Genomic DNA, 23332 nt, shown 5'->3' on the forward strand with positions numbered 1-23332 from the left:
ACCCCATCTATCCAGCACCCTGGAGTCTCTATCAGAAGGGATAGGATTTTTAGCAGTAGAAGCCTTAATGCCCTTGGGCCCCTGCGAAATAGTCTCTTGATCCACAATAGGATTTTTAAAAAGGAACTTGTGTGACTAAGGTAGTATTATCTGTCAGGTTTTCTGGGAACAGGAGGCAAGGAATCAGGGGCCAAACTAGATTCCGAAAAAGCATCATCAACAATGTCAAGTACAGAAGGAATAGCTAAAGGCATATGCTGAGGTATGAGTAAGAAATCCCTAAGCCTCTTTTTTGAATAAGAAAAATCCTGGCTTTCCCAGTGGAAATGGTCCCTTAGAGTATGTAAGGTTTCCCCAGAAGAAAAATCCTCTGGAGGAGAAGCAGAGGGAATGGAGTCCTCTGCATCAGAATCCTCATAAGTAGATAAGGGTAAATCCAGATCATCAGAAGAATAAAAAAAAACAGACTCCTGGTCAGTCGATTCATAAACAACTTCAGTCCTAGGCTTCTTAGAAAGGGGGGGGGGTTGGCTACCCCTGATTTGAGTTATTAGATCTTCAGCCATTCTTATCATTCGTTTTTTAGGCATAGAGGCCTGAGCATGTGGCCTGGGCATTGTTTTTTAGGAATGGTTCACGATTTAGGCCTAATTTAAGAAGGAGGTGTCAGTTTAATATGCAAGTCCATAGGCCTGAATACACCCTCAGAAGCCGGTGCCTGCACAGTGGGTCTGGACCCATCCAAGGTAGAGACATTTGCAGGTTCCATAGTTGAAGCATCTCGCGGCATACGGACTCCAAATGGGTCTCAGTAGAGGCCTGTGAATTAGACGTAGTGGGTATCAGGGGCTGCAAAAGCACCTCACTGAGTACCGGCGAACTGGAGACTGGCTTAGGAGCAGCGTCGTCGGCAGTTTTGGACCTCGGCAGCCTGTCTCTGTCCTTATCTTTGCATTTTTTTGGAATCCCAGTAGACGGATGGCTAACCGATGACATTTCTGGATAATTAAACCAAGAACCGAAATATTTAGAGGCGAAAATATACCAACGATGGATAGTGCGCTGATTAAATAAAGCACAAAACTGACAGCAAGGTATGTTATGTTCAGGGCCTAGGCAAGGAATACAGTACGAATGAAAATCTTTATGAGGTATTTGCTTTCCACAAGTAATGCAATTATTAACTTTTACTGACATCGGAAAGGAGCAAGAAGAAGTTTCCCCAATGGGATACTTAGCTTTAGTTGAAGACTTCGGTTCTGAAACTCGAAAACTAAAATTTCAGGAGTCGGCTGACCAGCACTTGCGAACTGCTTCTGGTTTGGGCACCGCACGGCAAGAAAGACTGATGTAATGGTGTCGGCTGCATGTTTTATACCCCTGATGACCTGATGTCATGGAAAAAAGGACAGCAACCGATGCAGGACCCAAGACTTTGTTAATCAGGCCGACTGAGGGCTAGCTGCAAGCAGATAACCCAAATGTAATGACTGCAACAGTGAAACATGAAGAACATCAATAGTTTCTGGTCATGGATCCCTCACTGAACCACTATCTGCATTTCTTACTATGTATTTAAATCCTTTACTCTCAGGTGTTAGAGCTAGAATCCAGGACACTACACAATTTTTGAATATTATTTCTGACTCTCAACTGGAACCAGGTTGGTTAATGTGTACGCTTGATGTTTAATCATTATATACAAGTATTCCCCACTGGGCAGGTTTAGCGGCACTTCAGTATTGGTTGGACACAACTCCTTTGTACAGTTCTGGATTTAATACTTTTTTGGTTTGCTTAGCTGAGCATGTGTTAACCAAAATGTGTTTTTCTTTGATGACAAGTGTTATTTACAATTATGGGGTACAGCAATGGGGGCATCTTTTACCCCTACTTATGATTTATTCATTGGTTATTTGGAACAACAAATCACCTATGATCAGGATCACAATTTGTTTTTGGAAGAAATTGATATTTGGAGAAGATATCTTGAGGATTGTTGGCTTGTTTGGACAGCCGACTAGCTTTATCTTCAGGAATTCATTGAATATCTCAATGAAAACAAGTGGGGTATTGAATTTACAGTTCATTTTGAAACCAAGTGCATTTCTTTTCTGGATGTCCAAATAAACCTTTTGGATGATGGTACCCTGTCCACTGATGTCCATAGAAAATAATTTAGCTCTAATAATTTACTGCTTGCTTCTAGTTGCCATCCTTAACACATAATATGTAATATTCCCAAATCCCAGTTTCTTAGGATACGTTGTATTTGCTCTAATACAACTAATTTTGAAAGTCAGAGACTTGACCTTATTGATAGATTTTGTAGTAGAGGATGACCATAATCAATTTATTCAAATGAGCACATTTGCATCTACCCAGGATTGTAGTCAATTATTACAATATAAACAACGTGATTGTCATGATAAAGGGATCAGACTTGTCACTACATATGCCTGTAATACTAATAGATTCATTAATCTGATACAAAAATATTGCAACATTCCTTTGGCAGATGACTATCTTTCAAATATGTTGGGAGATAGATGTCAATTCTCTTTTAGGAGAGGAATTACATTAGGTGTTTTTTTTGAATCAGCATAAACGTGGCTTCAAAATGTCTACAGCTAAACAAGGTACTCTTGAAGGCAGGATACTTTTAGGTTCTGCTCCCTGTGGCCTTTGTACCTGTAGTAAATATATTAACAAAACTCTTGAGATTACCAGTAAAAACATCTCTAAGATTTTTTGTATTAATATTTTGGCTAACTGTAATTCTGATTGGGCTATGTATCATGCAACCTGCACTTGTTCAGCCTTTTATGTTGGCCAAATATCTCTTCCAATCAAGTTGCGCATTTCTTAACATATGAATGCAATTAGAAATAAGAATATGTGGAATGCTTTGTATAAGCAGCCTGTACAACATCCAACAACCAAGTTTAAGTTCACCATTATAGACAGGATTATGGGGAGTAAAAATATGAAAGCGAGTTGACATAATATTCTTAATACTAAGGAATGTATATGGATTATAAAACTGGGTGGTCTTTTCTCACCTGGTTTGAATGAACTTCTGTAATGTAATTTAACTTATTTGTTTTTTCTAGGTATACCCCCTATATTGAATATTTACACATGTTAAGATATATTTTGGACACTAGGATATTTTGAAAAACTAATAGCTTCTTATAGATATTATATAATACCCAATAGTTTGTTTTAAGGGCACTAGCATTGTTAAAACTAAGGGAAGTTGGAACATGATAACAGCACAATATGTTTCTATGATGGAATGCATATGGATTGTTAAACTGGGAGGCTTTTTTCTATTTGATTTAAATAAGAATCTTGTAAATCAGTTTTTGGTAGTTGCACTCAACATTCTGAATAATATATATGTACATTTAGATTATATTCTGAATTAATATGCTTCTTTATATAAGCATTTTTTATACATTTATATTGTATCCCTTTAATATTATGTATTAGTTATTCATGGGGGATAGATGTGATTGGTGGCATATATCTTTAAATGCACTTTGATTATTGTGTATGTAATTTACACTGGAGAAGGCATGAGCTGAAACCGGTATGTTTTCAGAATAAATTTAAATTTATTCTCTCTTTTTTTGTGCTGGCCATTTTGTCTTTTGCTTACTAGCTACACCCAAATTGTCTATGGTTATCCTACTGGTTTTCAAAGTTTGCACTCTTGAGCTTCAAATGCCTGAGTTTTAATTTGCACACAGAGTTCCTCCTAAGGAAATCACTGGCAGCGACTTGTGCAGAACATGATTTCCTTTTTGGGGTAATTTTCCCATTCTTCAAGTTGGTGTGACTGTGGAGTTGCTATAGATACATTTGAAGTGAGTTGGGGGCTTGCCAACCACATGGGGGTGCAGGGGGGCTGCCCTTCTGCAAAAACACTTTTAAAAAGTGTTTCTTGGCAAGATGTTTTTGGTGAAGGCAGTTTGGGGATTCTGATCCTTGGTGCAGTTGCTTTTGTTCACTCAGACTGGAAGCGCTATCTGTATATATTGTATTTACTTTTGTCCTTGTGGTTCAGGCCACAGCTGAGAAAGAGCAAACTGGAACTTTTCTTCTTGCAATTTAAGTAGTAAATAAATTAAAATTTTAACACATTTTTCAACTAAGAAAAGAGAAGCAGAAGAGGTGCAATGAAATCCTCACAAGGATTCTGATTAGCCGAAAATAAGTCTCATCACTTGAATGCAATTAAATTTGTAGCTATCAAATTAAGGATGTCACAATTCAGAAAGATTAAACAAAAATGAACAAAAAATATCAAAAATCAGCAACAGAATAACTCTTGTGGCACTTTAATAATTTCCTATACAACCTTGAAGAAATGTCAGATTAATACATTTGATTTTCCAGTGTATATAAAATGTATCTATTAAATGCTGTCACTGAAAGGACCCATTTAATGAATTTTATTATACCTTTGCAGATAACCTAAGATTCCATAACAAGATGTCATACAGTTTTACAACAGTTAGTTAGGTCATTCCTATGTCTTGCAACTTGCAAATTTAATTTTGACTTCTTATCTTCAGAAAATGCAGAAATAAATGAACATTTAAAAGTACAAGTTGTTATCACAGAATAATGGCTAAAAGGGCTGATAGCTATCTTATTTAAGGCATTGGTAATATGTATTCATTACTGAAGTATTGTTTTAGAACACATGATTAAAAATTCAAACCATCAAAAACAAACCTTTCAGCTCAAATGTTTCAACAGGATCTGATAATTTAGTTGTTTTTACTCAATGTATACTGTTGCATTATGTATGCATGTATTATTATTATTATTATTATTATTATCATCATCATCATCATCATTTCATCTTTGGTTTATAAACTTTGTAATATCATAACAGTTAAATTGTAGCTTCATTGCCATTTAGCAGGAGATGTTTTTAACAAAAAATTGCAAAGACCAAGGTGTGACTGTAACTTTTCAATTAAAAAAGGTGCAAATGGCATATTTCTAATGTTACAAGGATAAATAATCACAGCCATTGCATAGCATTGTTTTTGTAAGTTCTCATTGTATGGAGGGGGCCAAGCAGTCTTTGGAGGCAAGCAAGAATGAAAGGGATGCAGATGCAACAAACAGTCAAGGAATGTTTTGGCGCAGTTAATGCCTTGATAGATTGCATTCTTCTTGTGTTGTAGTGGAGGCATAAAACTTTATAAAGGGCAACTGGAACAGTAAAATTGGCAAACTCTAAGCAGGATATTCTGTGCGCAGTATATAAAAGCTGTTGGGCTTTAAGAGAAATTATCTTGTCTTGTTTTTCACTTTGTTTGACATTTCTTTACTGGAAAAGTCCAACTGACCATAGATTCCATTTTCAGTAGAGGCCCAGGCAGAAAAGCTCCAACATGGACAGTAATACACAATCTGTTAATATGTGATGATAGAGCAGACAGTGCAGTATTTACATAATACACAAGATGTGGCAGAAGAAACAGTACATTTACATGTTATCGAACTGTGCAGTTTCCTATAACTAGCTGGTTAAAAAGTCTTTTTCAGATGAGTCATTTCTAAAGAGATGGAGAGCATAGTGGGCAGTATAGAAGATGGGTAGAGTGGAAGAGGATAATGACAGGAGGAGAGAGGAAGAGCAACGGGGAAGAGAAAGAAGAGAGGATGATTAGATGAAGTGAAAAGAGTATATTTCAGCAAGCATGGAGCCAGGATTGGGCGAGAGATTGCTTTAGTAAGTGTTTAAACAAGTGAGCACTTAAACAATTGTGTGTTAGATATCAGACTATAGATTTTGGGTAATAATGTTATTGATTTACACAACTTTAATGGTTGTGGCTAGGCTATGCTTTTTAAAACAGGCTGCAGTCAGCAGGCTGTAAAATTTACTTGGCCAAACAAGCAGGCCAATTGTAATTGCCAGGTAGAGTTTTGTACATCTGGTACCAATTGAATGTATTGATATCATGGCCAGGAATGTACAGGTACAGTTTCTACAGGTGTACTCACACATCCTTCTTCAGGAGGCAGTTCTTGTGTGAAGGGCTCTGCAGTTCATATTAATCACATATGTTAACTGATAAGACTAACCATCTGGTAGCTAAGAACTTTGGCTTTAGTATGCGTACTGGTACAGATGATCAGATATCTAAATAGTAGAATTGTAATTTTCAATCAATGTATTTAATCAGGTAGTAATAAGATCAATAAAAACAAACAGTCATAGGGACCATAAAATACTAGCCATATACACATAAGACACATTTAAAAGTTCTTACCAACCTTTTAAAGCTCTGAATATTTAATGGTTCTCCACAGATGCATTTTTTTCTGAAAAATGCATGATAGTTAACTGTATAGTGTACAGGCATAAAACCCTGATTAGGAAGGAGAGGGGCTGGTGCAACTTGCAGTATGGTGGTGCTAAACCAGCACAGGTAAGTAGCACATGGTTCAGATATGATGACTGTCCAACACACTAACTTAGTTTAAGTACTATCTACTTGACTGTACCCAGGCTGTCCTTTGGTCACAAACATTCTCATAATGTTTCCCCATTATGATCGGTGCCTCACAAGGATCCATCCTAAATCCAGTCTTATTCACTATCTTATTCACCATCTTCACTAATAAAATGTATACCATCACCATCCAAAATAACTTCAGCATAATAGAAGAATGGCTACAAAAATCCCATTATCAAATGCAAACAAAACAATTATAATATGGCTCAGGTGAAATCTCTATCATATCAAAGTGCAACACCTTCAATGAACAAGTGACCAAGACCAAAAGTCTAGGAGTAATTTTTGACCATAAGCTATGTTGTGATAAACATATTGAGTATGTCATTTCTACAATGAATAAAAAGGTAAGTTATACAAATCTAAGCCTTATCTAAGGCTGCCAAGCTCAATACAGCTCAGGCATTGCTTCTTCTGTCTTTAATATACTCCTCCTCCATTCTAACAAACATCCTGAAAACTCACCTCCATAACCTAGAAATTCTGTACAATGCAGTAGTCAGGTTTGATATCAGCACTTCTAACTTAATCTACCACCACATAACTCTGCAAAACATCATCTGGTTAGAATTCCGTCACCCACTCACCTTGAATGACCTAAAAAAACACATATAAAAACTACACAGACCAAACACCTGCTCATCCCTAACTACTTTACTATCTAAATACTTTCCCAACAGAAATCTAAGATCACATTCTCAGAACCTACTGTAATTAACAAGATCACACAATCAATATGATAATTCTCTTTATAGTGCTTATGGTGCCAAATTATGGAACTATCCTGACAGACCAGAGAAATTAACCAAATCCCAACAAATTTGTCAGCATGTTAAAAATCCACCTTGAAAATAAATGATCATTGTTCCTGTACATAGAAAAGCTCAGTGTCCCTCATTTTGCTTCTTTGCTTCTCCTTGAATTACATTCTCCATTACTTACTGTTTACTAACCTGCTTTTATTTTATTATATACTCATCTCCTTACCTCTTGTCCTCGTCCACTACACCTTCCCGCCAACATAACCTAATTTCTTCCTGTCTCCTATATTCTATTACTCCTACTTTCTACTTTTAATTTCATTCATATACAAGTTTATAACTATGCATAATGCCATATATATATATATATATATATATATATATATATATATATATATATACACACACACGCACACGCACACACACACACACACACACACACACACATATATGTGTAGCTTTTTCCCCAGGCATCTGCTGAAAATGGGCTCTACTCAGTTGGACTATCCTGGTCAATAGATATAAAATAAATAGCATATATTGTATGAATATAATAAAGTAATGAAATAGTATGTGGAGAACTGGCCAACCAGTTTAGTAAACTTTCACCATCAATTAAAAATGCTAGATCTGATTTAGGGTAATTTCATTATGAACAGAAAGCGTCAAACAAAAATAATTAACATATGACAATATATTAAGCTCCTAATCAAAGATAACTAGCATTCAGTAGGATAGTGATTGCTACACTCTAGCTCTGAAAAAATTGAGGAGATGAAGCTTATTTATAAAGGTATATTATTTGATTTGTAGTGCTTCTGGAGCAATGGAATTCCACCCACCTGCCTAGTAAATCACATTATCCAACAGTGGTAAAACTAATGAAATAATGAAAAACTCAATCAAAATATCAGACTGCACCTGCAAATCATTCACCAGATGTAGCTGTCCAATCACACAGTGGACAAATCTTTTAATCTACAGGTAAAATGTTGTTTTTGTAGCACATAGAAGGGAAGCAAATGGTTAAAGTGAAAAAAAAAAAAAAACACTGAATAGATTTGAAAAGATTTTCTTCCAGACAGAGTAGCCAGGAAGGAAAACTCCTTGGCACAGTTAGGGATAGCTTAATCCAAACAAATTAATTTTTCCAAGTAGTTTGGAGGTAATTTACAAGAACAGCAAATTACAGTATGAAAAGACGAAACTACTTAATTACTTACATTTGAATTATGTTACTGAAGTTATGCATTTTTTTATTAATTGTAACAGGCTGTGGCGTATTTTAACCATTAAAGCCACATATTAAAGTTATTAGCAACTTACTAAAACTAAATATTTTACTAAGTAATTCATGTTTTCAATTTAATTTTAGGAATCTTTAAAAAATGTAGACATATTCAAGAAACATCTACTTGCTAAATTTTTTAATAAGTCATTCGTTTTTCAATTTAATTTTAGGAATATTTAAAAAAATGTAATCATATTAAAGAAATATCAGATTGATTTCCTTGACATTACTGATTAAAACCTATTAATATAAATGGCAAATTTCAGTCACCAAAACAGGTTGAAATTTTACATTTTGCCATAAAATGGCTTAAAAACATAATCACTTGATACAAGTACAAATCAAATGATTAGGTTACTTGTTTCTAGTTCTTGATCATGTAAATATTTGTGTGTCACAATTATAATAATTTCTTTTTAAATTCAAGTTCTGCTGATATATAAAGGCCTGTATGGCTGAAGATTTTTGGCAAACATCTTTGTGCCAACCAATACTACAGTATAGGCTTTCTTTACGAGACCTTGCAGTGTAAATGCATCTCTCCCTCATCATTAAATAAGAAGTTTTATAGAGTTAAATGTAACTAACCTTATATAGCAACAGATTATTTCAATTTTCCACACATTATTACAAATAACATAGCAAGCTACCTTCTGTTTTTTTTTTTTGGAAGTAATAGATTTAATCACATCTGAGGTTCATTAGGTAAAACATATTTATACATTTAAAGATCAGAAAATCATTAGTATATGATGAACTATCATCTATTCATTAGAACTTAACCAATGAGGCAGATTTTATCACCGTTATGGCCAGGCTTTTCACAAAGCACAAATCAGATTAAACTGAAAGATCAAGTCCACGTTACCTTAGTCTAATTTTACTTCCCAACCAGGAAATGAGTCAGAACCTTAAATATAAACTATTAGGCATCATGGAATACACACAAATCCCACTTCTTTCACTGAGCACTAAATAGGAAACCTTTAAGTATTATATTCATGGAAAACAGACATTAAATTTCTTAATAATTAATAAAAAAAGAGAACATTAATAAATAGGAGGAGCAATTTACAAGTTAAACATGGGCTGTATAACTAAGCTGTAAACCATAGAAAGAGAAAATTTAGCTGTGATGGCAGACCAAGAAAACATCAGAGCATTCTTAAATTACTTAATTGGTTAATCATTCAGACAATCAATACTTCAGTGCTGATTCAAGCATATGAAAGTTAGCCAATAAGTCAGACTAATGAAAAACAACCCTTGCAATGTAACACTGATTATGGGAGAACTGTTTGTACAGAAGGCATTGGTCACAATTTTGCAAACTACTTTGCAAGCAGCTATCTGCATGGTTAAAACTCATCAGTTAAAGTACTGGCAGGCATATTCAAAAAACATACATTGTGTATGTGTGTATGTATGTATGTATGTATGTATGTATGCATGTATGTATCTTTGTGTGTGTGTGTGTGTGTATCTACATATATATATATATATATATATATATATATATGCACATGCACACATATATGTATATATATATATATATATATATATATATATATATATATATATATATATATATATATATATATATGGATTCCTATTACAAAAACAAAAGTTCACTACTTCGAACTTGTAATAGGAAGCCTCACTTCTGCAAAATTTCACTTTAATGAAAGTGAACTTTTGCGTAAGTGCACTTCACCGAAAACACCGCAGCACAGTGGAGGACATAAAAACAAGCTATGTCCTCCACTATGGTGCGATAGTCATGGACCTTAGGGTCAGGGTATGGGTTAGGGTAAGGGGATAGTTAGTAAAGCTATCCCCTTACCCTAACCCATGCCCTAACCCTAAGATTCGTGACTATCGCACCATAGTGGAGGACATTGCTATGTCCTTCACTGCGCTGCAGTCGTCACGGACCTTAGGGTTAGGGCACGGGTCATGGTAAGGGGATAGCCCTATGGGCTATTCCCTTACTATGACCCATGCCCTAACCCTAAGGTCCATGAGTACTGCACGGAAGTTGAGTACAACACCCATTCATTGTACTGAACTTCGCGTAAGTGCACTTTCGATTAAGTGCACTTTCGCTGCAGTGAGCATTCCATGCACTATTTCGAATTAGTGAAAAGTCGATCTAGTGTATGAAACCCATATACATATCTATATATATATATATATATATATATATATATATATATATATATATATATATACACACATATAGTACGCATCTGCATAGCAGTTGGCATGATTTTTCTTAAGATTCTTATACCTCATAGAATGAAATGACTGATTGTCGTTAAACTCTACTTTCAAGAAAGTGAATGACTGCTGTTGAGGACTTTCCTAACAATAAAGACCCCAGTTAAGGCCTCTCTAAAATTATATAAAATAATGTTTAAAATTACTATCACCTTTCATGTTACAACTGATCCAATTGTACTTTATTTCTAATTAATTCCTGGAAAATTCCTTGAATACTGCCAAATTATTTGCATTACTATAGAGGATAAAATATCAAAATAGACTAGCAGTTATAGGTCAGTATCATCACACAATGCTGATTTATTTTTATAACGCTTCAGTCAGCATCAGCTTCTAGGGTCTAGTACCTGTTTTCACTTGTGCAGCATGGCTCTGCCCTTGAAGATACATGAATATGGTAACTCAGGTTTTAGAAACAGATAATAAGAACTCCAAAAATCGCCCTTGTTATATAAAAAATAAGATATTCCATTAATGCCTGTTGCTGCTTTTTTAAATCCTTTGACTTACTGCCCTACAGTTTTACAATTACAGCATTAAAAACTCTGACTTGCAAGATGGTTTGGACAATGTTTATTGGAAAATGTTTAATAATACCAAGTCATATGCTCAGATAGCTGGTCACATTTCAAATGTGGTTTTGTAATGAGGCAAGGTTTCTGATAACCAGGATCATTATTTTTGTTGCTACAAGCACAACAATTTTACATGCCACAACACTTGATGGTATTATTGTTATTTAAGGCATTTAAAATTAATGGCAATCTAAGCATGTTTTCATTACAGCAGATGATCTCTTATTTGCAAATTCACAAATACTCTTTTCATAGTGGTGACAAGACTGACTAATACCACAGACTGCCAGATCATAAATAAATAAGACTCAATCCAGGGCAACTGAAGTGTGTTGTTTGGATATATTCTAAAGATGATCATGGGAAGATGTTTTTCCCTTTAATTTACTTGACTATTTTACAGGGGTAATGTGCCAGACCTTAAGTTACCTATTTCAGGCATATCAAAGAATGCAGATGGTATAGGATCATACAATTTTAGTATCTTGTATAACAACAAAAATATTTATAGAACTTAAAGATGACATTGTATGAATTTAAACTAGAGGATATTAGGTGCATGCATCAACAAAAACAACATTATTTATATTTTTACATGTTCCAACTTCACAATAAAGAAACTTTGTGGTCATGATGAGAAATCTTTGAAGTTTAATAGTTAAATTCTGTACTTCCTGTAGTGCTCCAGGCCTCTAAGAGTAGAAGACAGGTCATCTAAGCTCTTGGACCTAATACTTAAAGGGAGTCCAAGAATCAAAAGGCAATATTGCCTAACCTAAAAACATCTTATAGAAAAATCAAGAGTAGTGGTAAAATAAAGTCTAAACAATCAAAAATAACTGAAAGAAGTATAATCAGCTTTCTGTTCCTGACTCAAACATCCTATGCATCTACTAATTTTTCTAAGAACATTAAAGAATACAGGTTACACTGTACCATTTAAAAGAAAGTGCATATAAATGCTTAAACATATTCTTAATATAGTTTATAAAGAGGCAATACAAAACAAAATTATTTCTAAGAATTATACTAATGCAAATTATTTTTGTTATCCTAGAATATTCCACAGGCACACAATATAAGTGCTAATGGGAATGTTTTAAAGGTTAAATGTTTTTGCCTTTGTGCTTGGGCACTAGCATTTCCTTTAGACCTGTTAAACATTTAAATTTTTTCTAGATCTAGTATTAAGTCTTATTAAATTTTACAAAAACTTGCTCCAGTTTATTAGTCCAGACTTTGTTACCTAGTAACAGGCAACTTATATAAAAGTAATAGTCATACTGCATTACATACAGATGCAGAGCATCATATAAACAAATTAGACATCAGCCGTACAGAGGGCCTGATAATCTACTAATTTTTGCCTTCTACTTGTACATCCAGAACCTGTTTGTGCTACTGTATCAAACCACATTGTGGTTAATTGCTCTGATTTAATTACTCTAAAACAACTAATTATTGACAAAGACACAACAATATAAATTCCCTGCTACAGTGTCCACTGCTAGAATATTATTTTTGGCCTAAATGGAATCACTTTCCCTCTCCACCTTTCTTAGCAACAATAGTGGTACTTTTTAATAAACTTTGAGAAACATTTTCTTTATACATCACAATAAAGTCAAACAATACATTATAATAGAACTATTTCACTTTAATCATAGTTGAGACTAGCCCTCATGGATATAAATCAAACACTGCTAACTGAAGGGGTTCTGTAAATCAAAATGTATTATACAGCAATAGTATGTCTGACTAGCATTCTGTTATACACTGTTTAAATTCATTTTATTGGTAATGTTGAGACTTTTTTAACAAACACACATATTAATCAACATCTTAATTTATTCAAAAACATTACATAAAAATGCGTTTTCACTAATATTTCTGATAATACACATTTACCAATACAACCATAAGAAGTTTGTAGTATTTGCCCTACTATATTTTCATCAGTGGTTAGTTACGACATACACTTATTCATAGGTCACCTAAGAGAAAATCTAGCCATATGTAGATAAATAGTCAATTCTGTTATTTATGCAAAAGATAGATGAAGCCTCTATTAAATAACTTCTCTTCTGAGTACTAAATACTGTGCAAAATTTCCATTTGGATTCACAGTATTAGTTACCAAGGCCACAGCACTGAATGACAGCTAACCAAAAGGAGAAAAAAACACATTGGAATAACAACACTAAACCTCATACAAGACTGCCCAGAAGAAAGTGGTAGTAAACTGCAAAAATCTATATTAGGTCTCAATACATAGGCACAAGTTGATGCTTAATATGAAACAAAATCTAGGTCTGCTATACCTTCCCAGCATTAATTATTAAAGCAATAACTTCAAACTTAAGTTAGATTGTACTTTTTTATCTAACACATTGTCCAATCCTGCATTTCTGTAATGCAATTTTTTATTTAGTGATTTGTTCTCCTTCATCCATCATTCAGTGAAACAGGTTTTAGCACTTACAGTTTTACCCTGCCTGTACCATTGTCATAAATGGATAAAGTTCTGGTAATGGCCCAGGTGACCCAGTTTCAATTATTGGCTCAGGCACTTGACGGCACATGTTGGGGGGGCTATGTGCAAACGTATCCTCATGGGGTGGGTAAGATCCTTTGTTACAGACAGGGAATGTTTTCCAGACTGCAAAAGCAAGCTACTTCATGCAGCAGGGAGGGCGTGAGAGGGAAACATGGGGAGTGAAGGTGATGCTTGGGTCATCCTTGCTCCACCCAGTTAGGATTTCCCTTCCTATAAATATCCTTAAGTCACATACTTAATGCCCACACCCTGACTCTCTTCTCTTGTTAATGAAGGTGGGTGCCTGACTTAGATATTGCAGACCATGAGGCTATTCTCTAGCTGCAAAAAGATTGCTAACCTTCAAGGTCATAGTATGATTCAGACGTTCTTTCACAAGTACTCAGAATGCACATAAGAACGGGGAAACTGGCCATATTAACAAGTAAAGACAATTGAGTTGTACTCCCCTTGGACAGGAATGTACGGCTACTGCATCAAGCAGGATTCAGCCTTCCCTGAATAAGGGGCAATGCTGAAAAGGAATGAATGGGTCTGTGGAGATAAGGGTAGAAACCAGGGGGAACAGAAATAAGACAGTAAAAAAACAAACAGATAAAAAGGAGAATACCACCCTATCATTTTACATCTTTTATGTGTGATTGTATCATTTTGTGATAGCTTTGTTTTGTAGCAGATCTTGTTTATCTTCCACTTCATATATACTTGGAGAAAACATCTAAATATGAACATTACATCAAGTATTTAATTCATGAATTAAGTGAATGGGACGAATCCACAATGTTGAAAAATCAAACCTGAAACACTGGCAATTAATTTTATGCAATAAGCAGTTAGGAAGGCTGTGTATGTTTGATGCTAAGTATCTAAGTGAACTATTAAGGGACCAAAATGATCAGTGCAGAACATAGACATATAATTGTTCTTACCTGACATGCATTGTACAACAACTGGTGTTCAAACTTCTTGATTCCCAGAATTTGCTGAAACATTTCATACAACTGCTCTTTGCTTAGGATGAGTTCAGAAGCTGCACTTGCTGTCATCCTTGCTTGTTGTTTGCGAGGGTCCTCCTCGCCACGGTAAATAGCATCAAACTTGGCCATCCAGGAACTAAGGACTGTCTCTTTACTGAGACCATCAATCTCTGGCAAGCTCCGCACTCTCTTTTCAATATGTTTCTTAAACACTTCACGTGAGTCATTAGCAGAACATCCACCACTCTGGACCATTCTGGATACACGGTCACTTTTTAAGAATACCTTTAAAATACAGGAAAGGCGGTGTTATAATTTTGTAATTTTATACCCAAAGACCATGGTTAATACTTAATTTTCTGTTTTTCTCAACAGAGGAACTGAAATAGTGGTAGAGCAAAATTAAATTCTTAAATTGATGCACAGGAATTAAAGGATATATACCATTTGTTCAGCCAGTTACATTCAGTACCTTGTAGCTATTAATGTTTTGCAATAATAAAGACATACATTGGCTTGATTTTTAAAATTTTGATTCTGATATCAGCAAACAAATTTTTCCTGAATAGAGTTTTGCACATCTTACACAGCCTACCTATCTTTTGCACAGCCTACTCAGAGGTGATCTCTGCTTAACATACAAGGCCATGTCAAACCCTGAGCTGTTGGACATGCTCTACTCAAAGAAATCCCAATCCCTCAGAGCCAGACGCTCCAGGGATCTAAACCTTGTCATCACAATGAACAAAACATGCTGGAGGGATAGGTTCCTGACCCAGAGAATGCCCATACTCTTGAATAGACTGCCCATACATGTCAAGCAGAACGCCTCCCTGGCCCTCTTCAAAAGGAACCTTGACGATTGGATGGGAGATAGGAAATTAACCCCGGGGATCATGTCAGTCGCCCTGCTAGACAGGGGTCCAGGAAAGTAAATACTGTGGGAAGAAATATCCAGGGAATTATTATAGCTAGGCTTGTAAAGGCCCTAGGGCCGATAGCCTAGTACCAACCTATGAACCTATGAACCTATGAAAGACATCTGATAAGCTTCTCACTTTTTACAAGGACCCTATCATACTAAGCACCTAATATCAGTGCAGTTTCTGTTTAATAGGAAAAACTTAAAATTATTTTGCGACAGTTTGAGAACATTGCCAAGGCATTAAATACAGCAATTTAATAATGGTGTGCAGTGAGATCATGTATGCCCAGAGATTGCAGTCAAGCTTTACAAACTACCTCATTATACATAAAACATACAGAACCCCTCTGTCAGTCACTAAAAGCAATTATGTTATTGGCTATCTACCTGGCTACTGCAACAGAAAATAGTACAACCTACCCAGCCTGCTAGCCAGTGAAGACCTCCATGACTCCTTCCTGCATTTCTCTAGTGAAAATTAAATTCCCTATTTTACCTTTTCCAGCAGTCATCTTTATCCAGAATCTACATTCTCACTTACTTTTTTGTATGTTTTTCAATCACTTGTAATTCAATTTTTTTTACTTTTTGATAGATTGACATATATATATATATATATATATATATATATATATATATATATATATTTGTGGGTATACATAGACATATAAATAAAAACACTTCCCCATTATATATGCATATGTTCTCAATCATCAATGTACAAAAAATTGAATTAAATGCTATTGATTTCCACATGTCAATACCTATATCTGTCACAAAAAAAGATGATCAAAAAAGGAAAACAATTGTTTTCCTTTCATGATTGCCAACTTACAAATGCAGAAAGAAAGCCTAGCAGTACATACAGATGCAGTTTGAATAGTGCTACTATATGGGAAGGGGTTTCAGTACGATAATGAGTAGGGGCAGGGGTAAGGAGCAGTGGATTAAAGTTACCATACAGGAGGAGGCAAAGAGGGATGGTGGGGAGTAAAGGGTTATAAACTGCTTGCCTCTCCTTGGGGAGAGGCAGTCTAGATTGTACCCCGGGGCACACTGCTGGTGTGATTTCCTTGGTGGAGATCAGAGAAAAGACACCATTCATGCTGCAGTGTAGAGGGCAGGGCTGCTTGGTGGGAGCACCCCTTGTGAAAGTGGAGATGCCCTCTGTGAACAGCCCACTGGATGGTTCTCCTCATGCCTTGCTAGGTATGTACAGCTACAGACAGGAAAAACAAACAGAAAAACATCACCTCCTCTGACAGCTGTCTGAATGATGGTCCCTCCTGGCCAGCACTTGTCCAGGTGATAGTGAATGAATAGGCTGATTCTTCAGGAAGGCTGATGATTGATAGAAAGTGATAACCAAAAGAAAAAAAAATAAAACTTTCTATAATTTTTTTTCAATATCTCTCTAGTTTAAGCAAGCCAACACCACTGCTGCAGAGGGATAAAGCCCAGACTAGAACCTATGTATCCTTAGTTTAATTAGCAGCTTGGATACCTATTGGAGCTGGCAGGACAAATGGAGGAGTGAACTGACTTGGTTGTTTCTCTCTCTCTCTTCAAGAAGAGGGTGTGGTGTGCATGTTTGGGATGCTCAGTTCCACAGTGGAGTCCCTGTTGGAGACTAGTGACCCTGGAGGAGTGCTAGCTTTAAAATGGGCAGAGCAGTCTTCAAGGGTTACATCACTTTGCAGAAGTGAGTGACATGTCCTTACTCAGGCCCATTGCTCAGCAAGCCGTGGAGTGGTTCTCTGGGCAAGCAGGGTAGGGTTAGGGACTAAAGCAGAAATGCTCTACAATTACAGATGCTAGTACCACTTTCCACAACTCGTATCTCACTTGGAGAGAAAAGAATGAGCAGCAGAGCTCTTGCCCATCAGAGAATGAATTGGCCTGCTCATCAGCTCAACGATCAGGAGGGTCGGAGAGAAGAAAAGGGCAAAAACAGAAAGCACAATCCTTTTTATCTTCTTTTTAATTGCCTCTGGAAAAAATTACAGCATTTGTTTTCTGACAACTGAAAGTTCCTTCTGAATATAAATTTTCATACCTGAAGTTTTTTACTAAATAATTTATATTTTTATAAAACAGAAGCCAGTTCAATTTTCTATAATGAAATTAACTAACAATGATTTACAAACAACAGTCTTCTAAAACTCCCCTGCGTCTGCTGAATTAGAGTTCAGGTTCACTTCTTCAATTTCTATGCTAATGTAATTAGATATAGTAACAGGTATTTATCAATGTATTATGATTATGAGCAGAAGACAGTAAAACTACCAGTGTATGCAAATTGATCATATCTGTTAGTGAAAATATGTTGGTACAATTCCCCAGTACTCCATTACCTGTGAAAACAGAGAAATTAATCAATATCAGCATAAAATGGTTTCCTTCTAATATGACAGTGACATTCTGGCTGCTAAGCACACTTTACCTAAAATCTGTGAACTAGAAAACAGAAGCTCTGCTTATTCACTGAATGTTATGAATATGAACTAGAGTCTAAATTACAAAAAATGCATCACTTCTGAAATGAACACTTGAATGCCGCATACCTGTACATATACAGTAGTGTATTTTTAAAATATTTTCTTCCTAGCTGTTGCTTTATAATACTTCATATTACTTTGCTGAGTGGTTCTAGTCAAGTTTAAAAAAAAAAAATTTCTGCTGTGAATGTCTGCACAATGATGCATAATTTTATTTTCTGTCAACCATATTAGAGATATTGGCTGGTATTCAGAAACTAATGAACAGACTGCATTAGGCAAAGCTGCACAAAGAGTGGTGATGTGCAGTGAGGTGATGATGTTCGGAGAGGAGACAAATGAGAGACACAAATAGCATTATCACATAAGCAGACAGACCTGTGCCGATGGCTTCATATGTTAATGATGACATAATGATATGCAAATGAGCAACAGTATGATAATATGCCCCAGTGTGAATGCAAAATGAGCATTTCAAAATCTATCAGTTGCAGCTGCCAACAAGTAGGTGCACTGAGATTTCCCAATGAACATGGAGAGAAATCACTATATGACACTGAGTTTAGCAGGTGTCATAGCACAGGAGCAGATGACAGATGCCGGCCACACAGTCCGTGTCCATGACACAGTACTCAGTCACCCTCCACAACACACCTGCACTTATACCAAAACCTTCATGATGGGACACTGCCAACCACTATTGTGTGGACAGAGGTTCTGCACAAAAGCTAATAGACATGTCCTGTCCTCACATGTAATCTTTTGGGATGCAAGGAATAGGAATCTTTTTCACAGCTGCACATAACCTTAATGTCTACTATTCTCGTTACAGGGTCTCACTATTGACCAGCAGGGGGCATGGTGGGTGCATCTCAGTTATCTGCCTCATGAAAAGTGCAACAGCTCCTTGCTGTGATGGGGCAGCATGTTGAGGATATATCTGGTTGCCAAGGACCGGACAAGAGAGGAAAACAACACTATTCAGGTATTCTACAAAATAGTTTGTTTCCCTGAGGTTCTAGCAGCAATAGACTGCACTCATATTACTGTTAAGGCCCTGGCTCATCCACATGGGCAAAAGTATAATAAACTAAAGGGTTTCCACTCCATCAACTGCAACACACACAGGGTTTCAGACCTATACCAATGATTTGTGCGGGGTGACATCCCACAGGGACATCTAACAGGTGATGCCAGATATGTTATGGAGCCATGGCTCATGACACTGGTATACTACTTCTTAGATCATGGCTGAGACAACATACAACTTTGCACTGTTGTAAACCTGAAACATATTTGAGTGTATGTTTGGAATGATGATGGCTTGCTTCTGATGCTTAGATTCCTCCATTGGCCTGATGCAGCATGCACTGGAAACCTGTAGCAACATATCTGCACACTATGGTAATAAACAGACAGCAAGAGCAGGGAATTGCCATCAGAGCACGAGACAGACTAGAACCAGTGGAGGAAGAAATGCTGGTTGAAAAACCTTTTGAATAACCCACATGCAGTAGACGACTGCAATGCATTGGTGGAAACATTATGCAGTGGAATTGCCAAAGTGGCAAAGTCTAGTCAACAACTAAGGTCCAGATTAGACATAGAGATTAAAACCGATGAATGCAATACTATACTCAGGCTGTGGTCTACAGTGCATTGACTGGTCACGATGTGCTTCAGACACCATCTGCCCATATAACACAGATCTGAGGGGAGGGCACATTTGTCAACATATGCACAGGTGGAGAGGGGCACTGTGAGAGGAATTGGTAATGAGTAGGGGGGAACTAAGGCCTGGATGGTAATGTTTTATATGTCCATTGGATTTACAGGATCTGAGTATGCTATGTAGGGAAGGGTGGTGTTTCCTGACATGGGTAGGTGTCCAGCAATACTGGGTAAGTGTGTTCAGAATGTGTTGTAGGGACAAAGCTTCTGCAGATGTGTGATACAGGTGTACTTGGGCCTCATATGGAGAGGATGCAGAACATGGATGCCCCTGACAACAGGTGTATCTTTACCAAGGAATGGCATGGGCATCAACACCCACTAGCAGAGATTACATGCACCATCTGAAGGTGATAGCCTATTACCTGTCCTCTCCAACACATACTCTGAGTCATTAATGGCACCCTAAACATACTCATTAGGCACCCCACCGGTAGGTGATGTAGAGGAAGGTAGCAGTACAGGTATTTGGCCTATCTGAACTGTGAAGTGTACCACAGTGGAGACAGATGAGTGGCAGTCAGCAGAGACAGTATAGAGACAGTATAGACATCATGTCCTTGTCCAAAACATGAATTAGTTAAGACATGTACTAAAAGACCTTATGTACCTCATCCCACATGCTACATAGTACACATGTACCTTGTCATACAGGCCATGTAGTACACCTATTATCTCTATTATAAAAGTGAGAACATCTCCATGTGCATGGATGACTGGCTGCATCTCCATTATGTACTTCCCAATATGGCACCAATCTTAGGCTCTCGCAGTAAAGGCACAGCAATGAGTGTCACCAGCCTACCTCTCCCAAACTCTGTCTCGATGCTGTAGGGAGAAGCCGCTCCCCTGGAATGACCATGCTTCCTAAAAGGGATAAGGGGCATCACCTGTTCTTCTGCAAGTTCTTGTGAGGTGGAGTGGTTCCACATGCAATATAGTTGTCTGACTGGTCATGGGTGGTATGGTGCACTCCACAGTTGCCACTGCTGGCAGGAGCACTGTGCCTTCTGAGCATTCTGCCATAAGGTTACCACTGTCATCAGTGTCTGATGCACACCAACATCAGGCATGTCCTGCTCCATAAGGCAGGACCTACTAACTACAACTTCTGTGAAACCAGACAGCTAAATGCCCATGTGTGAAGCACTAATATGAGGCAATGCCAGTACTCGGTGAAAACCATCAATACTGATTACAAATATGCATAGAATGTCTATATGCAGTTTGAGTTATACAGCACTGCAAAAAAAGAAGTAAGCAGTGTCACCAAAGGCAGAGCACATCAAAATATAAAACTCCAAAAACAAATGGTTCTGCCACCAATTCCACTTAAAAACACTTGAAACTTGAAAACTTTAATAAAATATACGATGATAAGATAAAATAAAATAAACACACTGGCTCATAAACCAGATAAGCGCTTTCGGTATAATACCTTTTTCAAATCCTAAATGTTTTGCCAGTGAAACTTCCTCTTATATACCTTCATTTCCTAGTGTTCACTCACTTAGATGCATTTAGTAACCATAGCAGCATACACACCCTTCTAATTATGTCATTTTGAGTGCTGAACAGCTTTCCCTTTTAGTGCAGGTTTTAAAGGGACAAATGCATTCAGACCTGGTGACTGATCTGATTGCAAATTCATTATCCACTTCATCTCTTCAATTTCTGTTCAGTTTACTAAATCCCCACCTGTTGGTGCTTCATGAAGCCTAGTTAGTGCCATGAACTTGAAAGAATGACTGTCATTTATACTAATATGCATATAAAGTGCATTGCTGGTAACTTTTTTTCTTATGTCAGATAAGTGCTTTAGGATACGTTCCTTGAGCATTTGATTAGTTTTCCTGATGTAGTATGCCTTGCAATGACTGCAGGTTGCCACATAGATAATGTTCTTACTCCGACAATTTGCAAATCCTTCAAACATATAGCTCCTTTTAGTCAGGGGATGTGTAAAAGTATTCGAGATGTTTATATGAGAGCATGCCTTGCAACTTCCACATCTGAATGTACTAACTCTCCTGTTCATCTGAAAACTTCTGTCTTCAGAAATAGCTTCAGATTCTGTTTTATAACATAATAGTCTTTTTAAGTTTTTCCTGTTCTTAAAAGAAAAGCTGGGTTGATTTCCAACAATTTCCCTAATTTTGTTGTCAGATGTTAACACTGGCCAAAATTTTCTGATGGTATTACGAATAGCAAAATTGTCAGTACTATATGTCAACTGGCATCTCAGATTGGACTTTACCTTCTTTCGCTTGATCTTAACTATTTCACCTTGGTCCGAAAAATAAGGTCTTCCCCTCTGAGAGCGTGGTTCCAAGATAGTTGCTTCATTGGTCTGTGCCTCTTTGACTTTGTATCCTCTCTTATTAAAGTCATTGACAAGTTTAATTTGCTCCTCCCTATAATCCTCATCCCTCATGCACAGCTTGGACATTCGAGTTAGTTGGTTAGTCACTATGTTGTCAAGAACATGCCTGGGATGCATGCTAGTATTGTGTAGTAAATGATTGCGCGGTTTATGAGCCAGTGTGTTTATTTTATTTTTATCTTATCATCGTATATTTTTATTAAAGTTTTCAAGTTTCAAGTGTTTTTAAGTGGAATTGGTGGCAGGACCATTTGTTTTTGGAGTTATACAGCACTGCATCTGCATCCCAGATGAGTCTGTAGAGGACAGATAGCATAGTTCAGCTTCCAAGAGTTTAGGGCACTTATATCCCCTCAACAGTTTTACTGACATAAGGTAATATGATTACCCAAACCCGTTGCACTACCAACAGAGATATGGGAAGGTGCAGCCAGCTTGGCTCCTATATCCCAGCTTCTGCCACATATTAAATTCTGTTCTATCTCCCCAGACAAGGATAACATAAACATTTCCATGGATATCATGGTGGTCTGCATTGGTGGACCCCCACAAATGGACATGCTGTCCCATGTAGTAGTATGGGTCCTGTGGCAGGCATGCAGGATCATGACAGTGACTCTTCTCCAGACCTGATGGACTACTCTGTTTTGGCCACTAACAGCATTCACATCTGCCACCAGCTCATATCATGCATGGAGAATGAATGCCTGGTTACTTGTATCCATTTCTAGTATCCGCTGACAATGGTAACATGGCCTGCAATACCACATCTGCCTCTAACTAGTAGATCTTCTCGAAGCACT

At 36.9% G+C, this 23332-nt stretch overlaps 1 protein-coding gene across 15 annotated transcripts in view; it reads right to left on the reverse strand.

Annotated features, from left to right (window-relative positions):
* CADPS (calcium dependent secretion activator) overlaps nucleotides 1-23332 on the reverse strand; it is a 2296269-nt gene that overhangs the window by 1867159 nt on the left and 405778 nt on the right. For all 15 annotated transcript variants that reach the window (XM_044077436.1, XM_044077434.1, XM_044077437.1 and 12 more), the window contains exon 3: nucleotides 14945-15277. In XM_044077436.1, the coding sequence (XP_043933371.1) occupies nucleotides 14945-15277 (333 nt within the window). The remainder of the gene's footprint in view (nucleotides 1-14944; nucleotides 15278-23332) is intronic.

This window comes from Protopterus annectens, chromosome 7.part0, assembly GCF_019279795.1.
Source record: "Protopterus annectens isolate FY-2018-M chromosome 7.part0, PAN1.0, whole genome shotgun sequence".
NCBI classification, from domain to species: domain Eukaryota; kingdom Metazoa; phylum Chordata; order Ceratodontiformes; family Protopteridae; genus Protopterus; species Protopterus annectens.